General features: G+C 36.3%; 2 protein-coding genes across 3 annotated transcripts in view; one reads left to right on the top strand and one right to left on the bottom strand.

Annotated features, from left to right (window-relative positions):
• The window catches only part of LOC149051840 (replication factor C subunit 1-like), a 362,202-nt gene that overhangs the window by 22,096 nt on the left and 324,995 nt on the right, over positions 1-15,111 (bottom strand). The gene's annotated exons all lie outside the window — the stretch shown is intronic.
• On the top strand, positions 183-14,240 carry LOC113687116 (uncharacterized). Its single transcript, XM_089195793.1, has 21 exons — positions 183-603; positions 1,900-1,935; positions 2,325-2,708; positions 5,048-5,446; positions 6,612-6,859; positions 6,954-7,013; positions 7,278-7,476; positions 8,446-8,553; positions 8,795-8,882; positions 9,129-9,219; positions 9,286-9,335; positions 9,613-9,730; positions 9,822-9,925; positions 10,293-10,395; positions 10,504-10,654; positions 10,770-10,851; positions 11,007-11,073; positions 11,745-11,833; positions 12,007-12,127; positions 12,382-12,423; positions 12,532-14,240. The coding sequence occupies exons 1-21, from the start codon at positions 570-572 to the stop codon at positions 12,649-12,651; spliced, it is 2,694 nt and encodes an 897-aa protein (XP_089051919.1). The 5' UTR covers positions 183-569; the 3' UTR covers positions 12,652-14,240.

The raw sequence follows: 15,111 nt of genomic DNA, 5'->3' as shown, positions 1-15,111 counted from the left end.
ATTGTTGGAATTCAAACATTTGGACAGAAAAGTGATTGTCTGCATGACGCTTTTCTAGGAGAGAGTTGTTTTGTAGGCTGAACACTAAACTTTGGCCGTTAGCCACAATTGTTTTAAAGGCATACGAAGTAATTAGCATGTCATAGGCGAGATGAATAAATAACAATAATTTCTATTTATACATAACGAACAGATGGCATACTAGCTTAAGCTGCTCGCTGATAAAACAGAATTTTGTTTAAGCCAACTTTCATTTAACAGAGCCCATAAAGAAATTACCGTTTTTACCATCACATATTTTTTAGCTGCTTCTTCTACATCACTTGAACTACAAAAAGTATTTTAATGCTGTGAAGTTTTCTGGTTGTATTAGAAAAACAATGCTCCACACCAGGTGCAAGTGGCTTTTTGTCCATTGGTCCGTTTATGACAGAAAAAAATGCCATGAACATGTGTTCAGAGATCATGATTTGCATTAAAGTCTAACTCGTACGAAAGGCTTTTTGTGAGGATGCCGCAAATCCGCAACTCTCACGCGGTGTGAATCAAATATAAGTGAATCCTGCAAAATGTTCAAAACACCGGTGATATGTTGTATGCTGGGTGAGTACGACCCTAGTTATTCCTGTTTGTTCTGCGGTAGCTATGAAACCGTCAAAATTGACTTTTATTTGTAAAGTATTTATTTCGATCTTTACCTTACGGAACTCTAATAACGAAACATACCAAACTCTTAACATGTCCTCCCTAGTTGTTGTCTAATTATTAAAGCTAATTATCATCATTATCGTTATTATTAGTTTCTCGATATTTTTCTCTTTCCTTACAATGAAAAATAATTGAATAATAATCACCCGTAATGGCACATTCGTATAAGTTGTACTCTAGGTTAGTACCACCTTAATTATATCTTGACTTTCCATTTGTGACACATTTATATCCATTTTGGAACGTCCTGTGAAATTCAGCCAAACCAAACAGAAAAAAAATAGTCAGGTGGCGGATATTTGGCACTGTTAATTAAAACAAAACAAAACAGACTTTAAAGATTTCCGCATTGAACTTTCAGTTCTTAATCAGAAATGGATCTCTTATAAATTGGATTCCTGAAGCCTTTTAGATTCCATATAGTGGAAAGTAGGTGTCCTTAGAGCGTTCGGATGAGGCGTTAATCAGATATCGCGGTACCCAAATCTTTAGAGCTTTCAAATTATTGTTCTGTTAGTAACACTCAGAGTAGATGACTGCTTACTGCTCGCCATGTTGAACGTCTTGATTAATTAAAACATATTTCTCTTCTAAATTATTCTTCTTTATTTCTCTTCTTTTAAAAAAAATATATGGGCTCTGGAGGTTCCGCAGGTTCCGCGGTCTGCTGATCCATAGTTTTGTAACTCCCAAGAATATGGAAAAATCCTCACAAAATTTTGGAGACCAACCCCTCAAGATTCAAATTGTGCAGAAGTTTTATTTGAGCGCTCAGATTTGATACCCGATTCATTCGCTTAAAATGCGAGCTCAAACGAAACATTTTTTTCTCTGGATAGCACATTTTACATCCTTTTCATTCATTTATAGTTCGGTTGCGCTCCGAATAACCCGTTCAAAAAAATTTTCCGAAGGACATTCCTAAGGGTCTATCGTATCCTTAAAAATGTTTCCACATGTGACAAGTTTTGTTGAGCTAGTTGGTGAATTGTGGAGATACTGCATTTTTTTTATAATTTCTCCGTCAGCTCCCTAGGAAGGTAATAAAATTCATGAATAGATGTTAAAGGGCATGTAGCAAATAAAATGAATTAGTACTCGTTTTACTCGAAATCTAATAAGCTTTTTCATTGTTTCAAATGTTACTCTTGAGATAACAAGCAATTTATTTGTCCATTTTCTCTTCTACAGACATCCTTCGTTTGTTGATGAAATTGCCAGGGACAGGTAAGGCAGCTTCATTCCAATTTAATATTTATGTTCCTTAAAATGGTCGGGAAAAAAAGATAATACCTAACTTAGTATCATATTAATTAGTTATGAACTTCCTGTTAAAATTACATTGGATTGCGATTCAAAACGTGAGTTGGAAAGCAAAACAAAAAGTCAAAGAATAACGGTGCTATTACCCTGATCTCTCCAAGATCCACTTTTAAAACCTAGCCTTATTCTAATATTTGCTTCATTGATGTAGAGGGTTTTGATGCCCATCGTTTGTTATTAAAATTAATGATACAAAAAAGACCTTCTCGTCTTTATCATTATCGCTTTCACTATTGTTATCATAGTATACACTTTTTCGTTTATTTATTTATTCATTTACTTTCTTCTCATAGAGTGCCAACCAACCTGTTTCAAAAACTCCTCTTACATATTTTCGAAAGGCAAAATTTACAGGTTTTCTTACAATGAAGTCTGCTCCATCTTGGGAGGTTATTTAGTCTCCATCGAGACTGAGGAAGAATGGCAGTTTATCAATTATGAGATTCAAAAACGTGTTACTTGGAATACTTCGACTTTTAATGCGTGGCTCATTGGTTTGGAGAAGAAAGACGGGGTTTGGATATGGAAGAGTGGAGAACAGCTGAGTATTTTGAAATGGCGAGATTCTGAACCAAATGTGAACGACGAAAGGGCGGAAATATCCATTAATGGGAGCCTCTTTAATGGTATCTCTCGGAATGATGAAGGAGATGCCTACATTTGCGAGATGCCCGGAGGTAAGATCACATTCCAACCATAAAGTATATAATGTGCTGAAAGATTAGCAGTCTTGCACTTGTGTCATGAAAGTTGCTCTTGCTTCTTAAAAGTAAAAAAACGTCGTTCACAGAATATACTCATCTCACCCAACTTGTACGTGTGAGCGATAAATGAACTTTTAGGCGCGCATAAGTAGTTGAACACACTGCCCATGAAATTTTCCGTGATACATGTTTCAAAAATTCAGTAAGTGTATGCTTGTTCTTTTGAACATAACACATCGAAACACTTTTTTTTTGTGGGCCGGGTATGTGTTTCTTGTACAAGTCGGTGGTAAATATGTTATTCACCGGCTGGAAGGTCTGTATTGGGTAACACTGTGCCCAAGGTCTTGAGCACCGGTAGTTGAGATAAATTGCACAGTTTTTCCCAATACGGACCGACCTAGGCTGGTGAAAAACAGTTTTTTTTCTTGAAATCAACAAAATGTTTTCCTTAAGAGCCCTAATGAGTTAGGGCTGTAAGTGCGGCAAAACCTTCCTTGAACTGAACAAATTTTGAGCGAGTAAATGGTGGTTGAAACAGATTGAGGTAATGTAAATTAAAAAGAGGCCTCGCCGAAATATTTTTATTCGGGTAATGGAAAAGGTAATTTAAGAGGCCTTCAAACAAACTTTGAAACATTTTTTAACAAGTATCTGTCACAATTTGACACCTGTCAATTATAAAGCGCGTAAGAAAAAAGCGCATGCACCCTTTAAAACAGATCAACAACGACAACGGCGCTGGTTTGGCAAATAAGCTGAACTGGAAAGTAACTTTAAGGAATTTAAATCTATGTTTTGAAGTTGTGGGATTTCGCTCGTTTGTTTGCTGCAATCGCGAGTGCAACTCTGGTCTTTCATCAAAAGGGGAATTTTAAAGTAGCTTTTTCTCGTTGAATTCCTTTCTTTACTGATGCGAAATTTACAGTTACCAATGCCCGGTTTGAACGGACTTCTAAAGACTTACCGAAAGCGTATTTGAAGTAAAGAAGACCTCGTTCACTGTTCTCCAAGGAACAAATTGTTTGAGAGAATTCAGGCACATAATGAATGAAATTACTATTGATTAATTCAATTGTAAAGAAATACCTCACGTTTTAACTTTCTGAGTTACTTCTAGTAAGGTTTTGGTTAATTACAAGTGGCTTTAAGGCCGCACGTTAACCCATCTAATGACATATTATATTACCATATCATATTACCAATACTCATCTCAAAACCAATTTTTTTTGCAGTCAAACAAAGTGATCTGGGAGAGAGAAAGAGAGAATGAATAAGTTATCAATCGGCTTGATTTTCTCCAAAACGATTTGCTTAAAAATACTGTCCAGCCGGCAAAACGACATAAATTTATGAAAAATGGCAACAAAGCTAGAGATGAAATCGGTGGCTCGCTCAAGCGATACCGTGCCCGTGGGCAGAGATAGGAAAACCCGTACCGCATTAAGTACCAATAAGATTCCAGGATCCGTTACCGTGCCCTCTGAGAAAAAAAATAATAAATGCAGTTCTTTTGACAAAGGTTATCGGAAAAAAGCGTGTCGGAAGTGTAAGCGATAATCTGAAAGGTATTGCTGGTAGCTTTTAGGTCATGGTTAGACTTTACCTCAGGAATTCAGGGAAATCTAGGAAATGTCACTTTAAGGAGGAGGCATCACGGGTTTGAACAACCTATTTTGATTGCAAGACTGACTTTAAATTCTAAACTGCATGAGCTAACCCTAATTAATTTATCTTTAATTTTTATGTCCCTATTGATTATCGTTCCCCAGATAATCTTTTGAGGTTGTCGCGTGCACTTTAAAGTTTTGCTCTTTGCCCGTAACAACTGTATACGGTTAAATGCGTATCTCCAGTTGCATATTTATGGGAACCTACATTCACATTTAATTTTACATTTTTTAAGTCTGATTAGATAGAGGAGGAAGAGTAGGGGGCGGAGTGGGGGAGGTGTCAGCTCAACGAGGAACTAATTAATATTCAAAAACTCGACCACCAAAATTACATGAATTCACAAATAATCTTAGCTGATGTGAAGTTAACTAGTCCACAAAAGCATATCAGGGTGGCGGACGCTGTAGTGAAGAAAGATGTATTGTATTGATTGACACTGATCAAACAAATACATATGATGTAAAAAAAGAAAAAGGAATTAATTAGGGAATGAGTCACGTTTTCTGTCTCATTCATTTTTTCCTTTATTGTGATTGTGGTTATAATCTTTTCATATTATCAATGCTATTATAATTATCACTTTGTGTATCATCATTAGGATAATTGGTATTTTTGTTTTCATCTTCATCATCATGTAGAATGCCCAAATATAACTTTCAAAAACTCTTGGTACATAATTTCGGTGGATGGAGAGTCCTGGTACTGGGGCAGACACACTTGCTCAAGTCTAGGAGGGGACCTAGTTTCCTTTGAAACCCAAGAAGAATGGGGTTTAATTAATGACGAAATTCAAAGGCGAAATACTACGAACTATGAAAATAAATGGAGAATTGGTTTAAGAAAAAGGGCCAGGAATTGGACCTGGGTGAGTGGAAGACCGCTGACTATTTCCAAATGGGGACAAGGGGAGCCAAGTGGTGAACACGACGCGGCTTTCATGTACAAGAGGTTCCGTAATGGTGAACTGGGCGTGTTTGGAACTCATAATAATGAAAGTTGGAAGAAACAGCACGCTTATATTTGTGAGATCCCCAAGGGTGAGTTGATATGTTGTTGTTGTTTTTATTTTTATTTTTTTATGTTATTTTGAGTAAACTCAAAGGCACTAGAAGCGCTTAAGGGCAATATAAAACGTTATCTGCTAACGTTTGTGGTGCTCTCGAGAGAAATTATAAAAACCCTCACACAGTCAAAATCAAGTTTACACTTACCTTTGCGTAAATTAAAATATGTTTGAAACAATCTCAGTGAACGTTCTCACGATATGCATGTCTAACTTTAACCTTGTGAATAGGGGAAAGTTACAGATGGTTCTGTTACAATCACTTTTACAAATAACAACAGTTATGAAACTGATGGTGAATACCAATTGCAAAGAATTATCAGTCCAATTGCTTTGTTAGATGATAGCGCGTGATGATGTGAGGAGCGTTATCTTTTTGGGAAGAGTTTGACTCATGTCGGTTAAGAACCATGCCAATTATCGTTTTATAAGACGAATACAACAGACTTGCAGACTTATTTGTTCTTCGCATAGGGGAATCAATTTGAAGTTTACTGTATTCTATTTTAGTATCTGATCGTCTGAACTGTAAAGTTGTAGGGGCTAATTTCAATGCAATGCAAAATGTGCAGTGAACATAATAAATTGACCATCGTGCATCTAATTCGAATATGGCGGACATTTCGATCGACTCAGCAACCACTACTCTATAACGAGGTTAGTAAGGATTACCTCAGTTCTCATATATCCTCGGAGGGCGTAGATACGCTTTCTTGTCTAAAAGATAGTCAATTAAAAATTGGTTCATACATCAGCGTGCGTTCAGCGAGATTTATAAAATAATTCAAATAGTACGCGCGCTCTGATTGGCCATAAAACCATTTTACATGAGCGTATGTAAACACGGTTTTCGTTCCTCTTTCTTTAGTTATTTTATAAAAGAAATGTAAAATGGTTTTCGTGTTTACATAGCCTGATGCAATAATCTTACAAGACGTCTGCCAAAGATGAATAAAATGCTAAAGAAAAAATAGGAGCTTTCTGTATAACTACTAAAAAATCGAGTGCGTTCAATAGTTTCGAACGTTATTAGCGGACATTTTGTTACTCCCCTTTCCGCTGGCAGTTTTGCCCTCGCAGTGTAATAGTAAGGCAATTTTTTTGTATGATGTGGTCTTGATTAACATTTTTCTTTCAAGATTCCTCAATATCTTCAGTAACTTCGTCGCCTTTACTATCACCCAGAATAGACCTTGCAACCTCATCATCACCATCGGCATCGTCATCGTCGTCCCCGTCGCCGTCGCCACGACCATCGCCCTCATCATCGCCATTCCCGTCGCCATCGCCGTCGCCGTCGCCGTCGCCGTCGCCATCGCCATCGCCATCGCCATCGCCATCGCCATCGCCATCGTCATCGTCATCGCCATCACCAGTTGAACAGCTAGTATGTTCTCTAAATATTCATTTACCGTTTTTATGCTTGTCGTTTTTTAAGATCTCTTCTGTTTACAAACGTGAGAGAATATTTCTAATTTTAGGCAAAGGAGTATGTATCAAAATTTGGCGGAATAAATATTACCAGAAGGACTTCCCTACAGGTATCTAATTCTATATGACTTAAAGGTTTTTTAACTTTGGTATATGTTTTTAAACGATAAAAAAGTAAATACCTGACCTTTAAGGATAAACCACCGTTAAGCCATATGAGGTAAAAATGGTGAAGCTTAAAAAATAATTTAGGCCCCCAAAAGAGTTCTCTGGCCAATGAATACCCTGGACACCATTTGGATCCTTAGTATGAATTGTAAATACAGTATGAGACTGCCTGTTTAATGACCTGGAAATATTTTACGTAATTGTAGGAGGCTGTTACTATGTTTGAAGATTTCACCTTAAAAATCAAGAACGTCACAAAAGACAAGGCCGGCCTAGAAGAGGTTAAAACACTGAAAACATCCATCTTTGAGGTGGCAGAGGCCGTCGAGAAATTTGCTCTTAATTACGGCAACCGACACCTGAGAGGAATGAGGCTTTCAGAAAGGATCGTTTCCCCCAAAATGGGTGAGTTTGCGGCCTTCAATCCTGTTTAGTTTCAAAGTCTATTCCTCTGTTACTTACTAACTTGCTGACTGTCCCACTGAGTTTTCTAATTTCCTATGGCATGATGTAAGAACTCAGCTATTAACCCAACTTATCAGAAATGTTATTGTTGGATGTCATCGATTCACCTGTTTATTTTTTTTCAATTTGTTTGATACTTTGATTTGTCGCGGTGGAGAAGGCAATTGAACGTTCTCTTAAACAATCAACAAGAGAAAATAGGAATCCTTCAAATTGTGAAACCATTCTTCTCGATCTGTTTATTGAAACTTTTCTTAAATAATAGATTGGTGAGTAATACTTTACTAACTAAAATTGTCAAATCTTAGAAATACTTTCCGCTTACTTCATACCGTACACTGAGCTCAAAATTTGCCAATCGTCTGCGATGCACATAAATGCAAGATTTTTAACCGTACTTGTAAAAATTTCCAAATGAACTCTATAGTTCTCTAACGAAACGGTTCGAGGAACGAATTGAGTTTTCATAATTTTAGTCCATGCAGTACTAGTCACTTTTTCATCAGTTTTACATTGAAAAAACGTTGTAAAATGGTTGAATTCGTCGAATAGTCGTTGAAGGGCAAATAGGATACAAACAATACACTTCCATCCAATAAGATTATGAAATATTTGTGTACACCGCAAAACGCATGTTTGTGTTGGTGTTGCTATTGCAAATTTCACCGTAGGTGCTTTCATTTGTCATTTTTTCTTTCCGACAGTTTTGGTCATTCAAAAAGCCTATCGCTTCTTCAAATTTTGAATGTGTCGAATAGTCGTTGAAGGGCAAATAGGATGCATACAATACACTTCCAACCAATAAGATTATGAAATATTTGTGTGCACCGCAAAATGGAGGTTTGTGTAAGTGTACTATTGTAAATTTCACCGTAGGTGCTTTCATTTGTCATTTTTTCTCTCCGACAGTTTTGGTCATTCAAAAAGCCTATCGCCAGAATGTAAGTGGCTTCAACTTTGAGGAACAACAATGGCGAGCGAGAATCGATATCGCTTCTTCAAATTTTGAGAAAAATGGTTCGTATTAACTACTGTGGTAACTTTACAACTTTTAGTATTACCTTGGTTTCTCCAATAGAAATTTCTTTATTGAAATAAAGCTTCATGTAAAGGCGCTTCCTTGGTTTACATAGTCTATCTTCTTCAATCATTCGCCTTCCCTAAAATGTCACATACCTCAGAGCCTGATAAACTTTTCAATATTGTTCTTTTGTTGTTGTTTAAAAACATTTTTTGTTGATTCTTGGGGCGTTTAAAGGATCAATGGTAGTTGCGTTTTTGTACAAGGATCTGCATGACCTACTTCTGACAGATCAAGCCATAAGGAGTGAAACAGACAACCAAAGGTGACGTTATTTTCATATTACTCCATGTCGTTTACTTCTAAAAACACATAACACGGAAACACATAAGATCTAAGTTCAACTAAACTGAACTGACACACTTTCCAAAAACCCTAACTAGGGTTGGAAGACTCCCTGCTTGTCTCTGACCATTCCACCTTCGTGAAAAATTGGCTAATTGAATCTACCAAAAATATGTAATATTGCTTCCGTGGTTCTGGTCCATTTTTAAATACAATTTCTTCATAGGTATATCAACTCCAGGATAATGGCCGTAACTATGGACCCCAAGCCAGAGAAATTGCGAGAAAATGTCATCCTAAACTTCAAAAACCTAAAGGTAACATGAAAATTAGCTGCTATGCGTTGTTTTGATTTATTCTGACAAGATAAAATCTATTTTCAGGTCTTGACAGCAGAGAAGCGCTGTATGTTTTGGAGTAGCCGCAGCAAAAGGTAAAAAACTACAATATATTATTGCATAGTATTTATTCCTTCTTAAATTAAATTGAGTATGTAGGACAATGAATGAACTTTCTCAGATGTTTTTGCGCAGATTAACACTTTCCTGAAAGCCAACATGTTGTCGTTTTTAGAGAATGGAAGTCTGATTGAAATGTTCTCGCAAATATGACTACAGTGGAAGAAAATCTTAGCGCAAAATTCTCAAACATCACCTTTTACCCAAACGATGAATAATTTTTTAACTTTACTCTTTTTTCATGTGTGACAGCTTTTCAGAGGAAGGTTGTCATGTAGTTACGTCAAAAAGTAACTCAGAAGAAACAGTTTGCAGTTGCAATCATTTGACGCATTTTGCTGTCTTACTGGACTATGACGGTAGCACAAAGGTAATAAAGTTATTTTTGCCTTACTTAATAGTTTTATGGTCTCAATGAACTAACTCAATGTTGTCCTTTAATTTTTCTTTTCTTGACACAGCTCACCGAGGAGGACGAAACAGTTCTGAAAGTTGCCACCTACGTGGGACTGAGCCTTTCCATAATCGGGATACTTTTAACATTAATACTTTATTCTTGCCTCACGTAAGCAATGCACTCGATTAATAATGAGGTAGATTCTTAACTCCCCTCAACAAGGCTGGTGATAAAAGAGATCTCAATGTCAGTCTCCATGCAAACAAGAACAGTCATGTCGGATAATTCACAAACTCAAGCTACATTTCATGCCCCATCACGAACTTTTGAACAACTAATGGTTTAGCTTTTTATGAAGTTTTTAGGCTTTAGACATTTTCTTCGCAATATTTTCTTTTTTTGTTCTCTCTGGAGCTATTTACTGACTTTCTTCTATCCTTCGCTGTCAAGATTTAGTTAATTTTTTGCCATTTTTTTCTGAGTGTTGTTGCTTTTGTCTCATTCATTCTTCTTGTTTTTAATATTATTTTACCAGAGATGTTCGTAAACCTCTCTCTCAAATTCGACTGAGTGTTTCTATGTCCCTTGGAGCTGGACAGATCATCTTCCTCGCTGGAATAAACGCCACAGGAAACAAAGTCAGTAGCCTCTCCTTTTATCCATAGAATGAATTTGGTCTTTGCACCGCAAATATGTTATCGAAAGAAGCACGTTAAGAATTATACGAAAACTCGTCCTCTCCACAGGCTGCCTGTGTAACAATAGCAGCTCTGATGCAGTATTTCTTGATGGCCGCTTTCTGTTGGATGCTGATCGAGGGAATTTATTTCTACTTCTTCGTTGTGAAAGTTTACAACATTAACACCAAGATGTACATGTATCACGTCATGTCATGGGGCAAGTTTATTATTTTAAAACATGCACTGGTAACTGTACCCATACTTTCTGATCGCTAAATCTGGTGTTGTCATGCGGTAAAATGTTTTGATATCCTTCCTTTGTTTATGGGTAGGTCTTCCACTGATCATGGTGGCCATTTCACTTGGCATCGCTGCTGGAAAAGAAGGGTTACAAAGCTACACGAGTGATAAATAGTAAGAAAAAAATTCAAGGGTTTCTTCTTGCTCTTCTCCTTTTAATTTGTTTTATTTAATTCTTTGTTTTGTTTTTGGATATAGTTTGAAATCGGTATCATTTTATTTTCTAACAATTTGTGTTTCTTTCTTGTTTTTCACTTCCTCGAGTTTAGTTGCTGGCTTTCCTCTACTAACAACCTGATCTGGATATTCGTCGCCTTTGTGGCTTTTATTGAAGTTGTAAGTTAATGATTAGTGTTAGTGATTGTGATCGGTATACCTGGACTAATTGCTGCTAAAGATTTTTTCCTCTGCTCTTTAAAACGAATTAAGTATTTATAATATGACCCAAGACAATATTTACCATTTTCTTTTTTCTTATTTACTCACAAAAAGCTTTGAACGTAGCCGCTGTTTGCGGGGATGCTGGTCAATTTTAACCTACTGATGGTCTTCAATAGCGAGAAAAACCTGTGGAGACAATGTCCTCACAGGCATAAGATAGCTTCATAAATTCTCCAACTTTTACTACACAGTATGAAAAAAAAACTTCTCCCCCTTCCTTCAACACAAAAATAACTCATAAAAAAAAAAATAACACAAAAAAAAAAATTAAAAATGTGAAGGGAGCAGGAAGAGTAGGATATATTTATATAATTTCTATAATTTAACATAAGGCTTTACTTGGCGTGGTTCGTTCAGTTTAGACACTTTTGTGCGCGATTTCTTTTGCTCATTGGCATAGGATCGAAGCTCCTAATCGCGGTCCCCCGGTTGGGGTATCTATTCCCTGTAAATTACTCTTCATCCCACGCTTGTTAGCGAATTAATAACTTCCTTAGCAAAGATCCTCCCCTGCTTTGGCTATTCGACATCCATATCTAAATAATCACCTTTTTTGTATACTTTAGCTCAACATTTTGATACTCCTACGTGTAATAAGGGAGATGACCAATCTGTTGCAGCCAACAGAGGCAGACCACCATTTTCAGCAAATACGGTGAGAATCACATCATAAAACTAAAACCAAATAGTGGAAGAGATTGCCATGCCCCCCTGTTGAGCTATATTTGCCTAGCCTCCTTATTCCGTAATCAGTAAGGCATCACAATTTTTAACAATGAAAATTCATTGTCAGAGGAAAGTAAAAGAATGTTTTTTTCTAACTCCTAGTCTTGGCATCAAAACATGCGTGGTGATGATTCCCCAGCTGGGTGTCACGTGGCTATTCGGTCTCCTCTCGCCTGTTCATAAAGCTTTCGCTTACATCTTCACCATACTTAACTCTACTCAGGTCAGTATTCGATGGTAACTGTAAAAAGACATTAATCTCTTTCTGACCAAGTGAGACACCATTAGGATGGTCAGATTACATTTCTTTGGAATTTTTAAAACAAAAAGGTGTCAACTATGGAAGAGAAGGCAGACTTCTTTTTCAATTATAAGATGTGCAACTTTCCTTCCTTCTTGGAAATCTTAATAGATATTTGACTAATTTGTTTGCATATTGTAAAAATTAATGATCTTGAAATCATTTTTATGCTGCAGGGTTTCCTGATTTTCGCTCTACACTGTATGCGAAACACTCAGGTAAGAAAAACATTGAACTGATTATTAACTTTATATCATCAAGTTTTAGTGTTTCAATAAATATTCGAGTGCTAAGAACCATATTTCGTGTTGCTCGTCTATCTGCAGATCAGAGAGCGATTCAAAAGAAAGATGAACATCGTTTTTCCATCTTCTATAAAGGACAACTCCACAAGGAAGAGCCCACAGGTCAATCCAAATGAGGTTGGGAATGTATGGGCAATTTAATTGCAGTCATGTGCTGAATTTGAATCGAAATTGTACTTAAGTTAAATAACTTGATTCAGCCAATCGGAAATAACAACCAAATACTTAGAACAATCACTTAGTTAACAGCAATAAGTCGCTTACGATCGGTCTGAGTTACGATCTGCTGGTAAAAAGAGGTCTGTGTCTGCATTATTGTTTAAGCATTCAACTGGATGTCTTTGTAACCTATCATTTTTATGATAATAAGTTTATTTTCTTGACGATCGTATATTTGCAGGCAAGAATCATCGAAATAAACCAATCTATAAATTTAAATTCCTAATGGCTCCGTATGCTGATGACTGCTTTGTTTCACTTACTTAGTTTATAAACTTCTTATCAAACACTGCTATTACTTTTAACTATAAGCTATGGATAGTCACTGAAATTATCATTTTCTAGAAATTTCTAGAATACGTAGTCATGCTGACATGCACACAAAGGAACTTTCTGCAATATTTTATTAGGTTGCGTAGCTATGGTGTAACACCACCAAAATGGTTGTTGTAAGCTTCTGGAATTATCTGGAACACTTTGTACAAAGGACTCAATCGTGCAGCAGTAGTAGTTGTTGATGTCGGTAGTGACTGATTTTTCAGAGAGTTCTAATGAAAGAGAGCTACTGTGGAAGATTGTTAATTTCGAGGAACTTGGGAGGCAACTGTGAGATTGTGTCAGTGGTGAGCTAAGATGTAATTTGTAGTGGGCTTAAATAAGTTTATTTAGCATAAAAGTGTACTTCCTTTAAGAGTCGCTCCTTAGTAAGAATATTAAAGTTGTTTAATAGTGTTCTTTCTGTTGGTGAAATTGTACCGTAACAAAAAAATGCCCATAGTAGTAGCAGCTAACCTGGTTCAACCAGGAAAATGACACCGACATTACACTTTCAAATAAACAAATAACTTTTAACGACATCCCCCGTTTAACTCACCTAACCGATTTCCCAAGACACAGACTACACCTTTTCATTATTATTCTAATTATTCTAATCAAATCTATTTAATCTAATTATTCATTTACCCTTGAAAATGTTTCGACAAGAAACCAAACATGCAGGAATTTAAAGTAGCTCATCCCTAATTCACAGATTTTCCCGCCAAGCCTTTTTTCCTGATTTAACCAGCCAATTTAAACAGACACACTAAATCAAAGCCCAAAATCTTATCTTTTCTTCCTACCAACACTGTCTCTAAATTTACTATGTAGTGTTCGTAGAAGGTAATTAAGGTGCCGTTTCGTAAAGTACTTAAGTAATTATAGGTAGGCAAGTGAGCTTAATTAGCGAATTGCGAGTTTTGTATTGTAATGTATTGTAAGTCATGTTCTGTTTAGTAACGTTATGTAAGTAACATGACGCTGTAAGTAACTGTTACTAAGTGACTGTTAGTATAAGTAAGAAATAAGTAAAAGTGACTTATCCAATAAGTACAGTAATGTAATAAGTAGAGTGATGTTGAGTAATGTAAGTAGAGTAATGTAATGTAAGTTTAGTTTTGTACAAATGTTTCTTCAATAAATGTTTATTAAATTTAAAAAAAATAATAAAAAAAATAAAGTTGACATTCAAAGTTGTTGGTTAATAAACAAATAGATGAATACGCAAATGGTTGAATAAATAAACAACTAATTTAAAAGGACAGAAAAACCCGCATGATTGGATCGTTTTTGATCAGTTATATTTGCCAGTTTTATTCTTTTTTTCTTTTTTTTCGCATCCCTAAGATAAGAAGTAGCATTTTGAATCGAAAGTACATCGAATAATCTGGAATTCAATTGGGGCGATGCTAGCCGTAAACGGCATTAACCAAGAGATTATATTCTCTTGCGCAAACTTCATTAAACAGCGAGTAAAGAACTTTTACACAGAGTAGACAATTTAACGGGAAAAAGCTCAGCGATAGAAATGCGGAAAATTTCCGAGGGCCTGGCTTTCAAATATCACTACAACGGAGAGGCTAGCATTGAAGAGGAATTTCAACCAGCGAAAGAAGGAGTTGAACATGTAGATGTGTCTAACTCGGTTTACAACAACCTAAACTACATTGCACCTCTTTATAAATCAGCATGGATGAAGAAGCGTGCGATTTAGGCGGAAGAAGTGATATCTCAAAACGTTGCAAGCTTCGATTGGCTAACTTTATTGCAGCTAAGGCTACTTCATATTTTGACCCCACCGCTCCTTCTAAAATGTTGGAATTCAAACTTCTGGACACAAAAGTAATGGTCTGCACGACGCTTTTGCATGGGAGAGTTGTTTTGTAGGCTGAACGCTAAACTATGGCCGTTGGCCTCCGTTGGTTTTTTGATCAATTAACGATCAACTTTACGTAAACTCACATCGAGTTCACGGTCTAAGAAAATCGAGAAGGAATCCTTTGACTCGGAGTTTGCCGTGCTGTAAAAATATTAATACATGTTATTAACACATGAGTGAGTTAA

This window comes from Pocillopora damicornis, chromosome 1 (assembly GCF_964200805.1).
Source record: "Pocillopora damicornis chromosome 1, jaPocDami1.2, whole genome shotgun sequence".
In the NCBI taxonomy this organism is placed as follows: Eukaryota; Metazoa; Cnidaria; class Anthozoa; order Scleractinia; family Pocilloporidae; genus Pocillopora; species Pocillopora damicornis.
The sequence above is the reverse complement of the archived record's forward strand: the minus strand, read 5'-3'. Positions and strand labels throughout refer to the sequence as shown.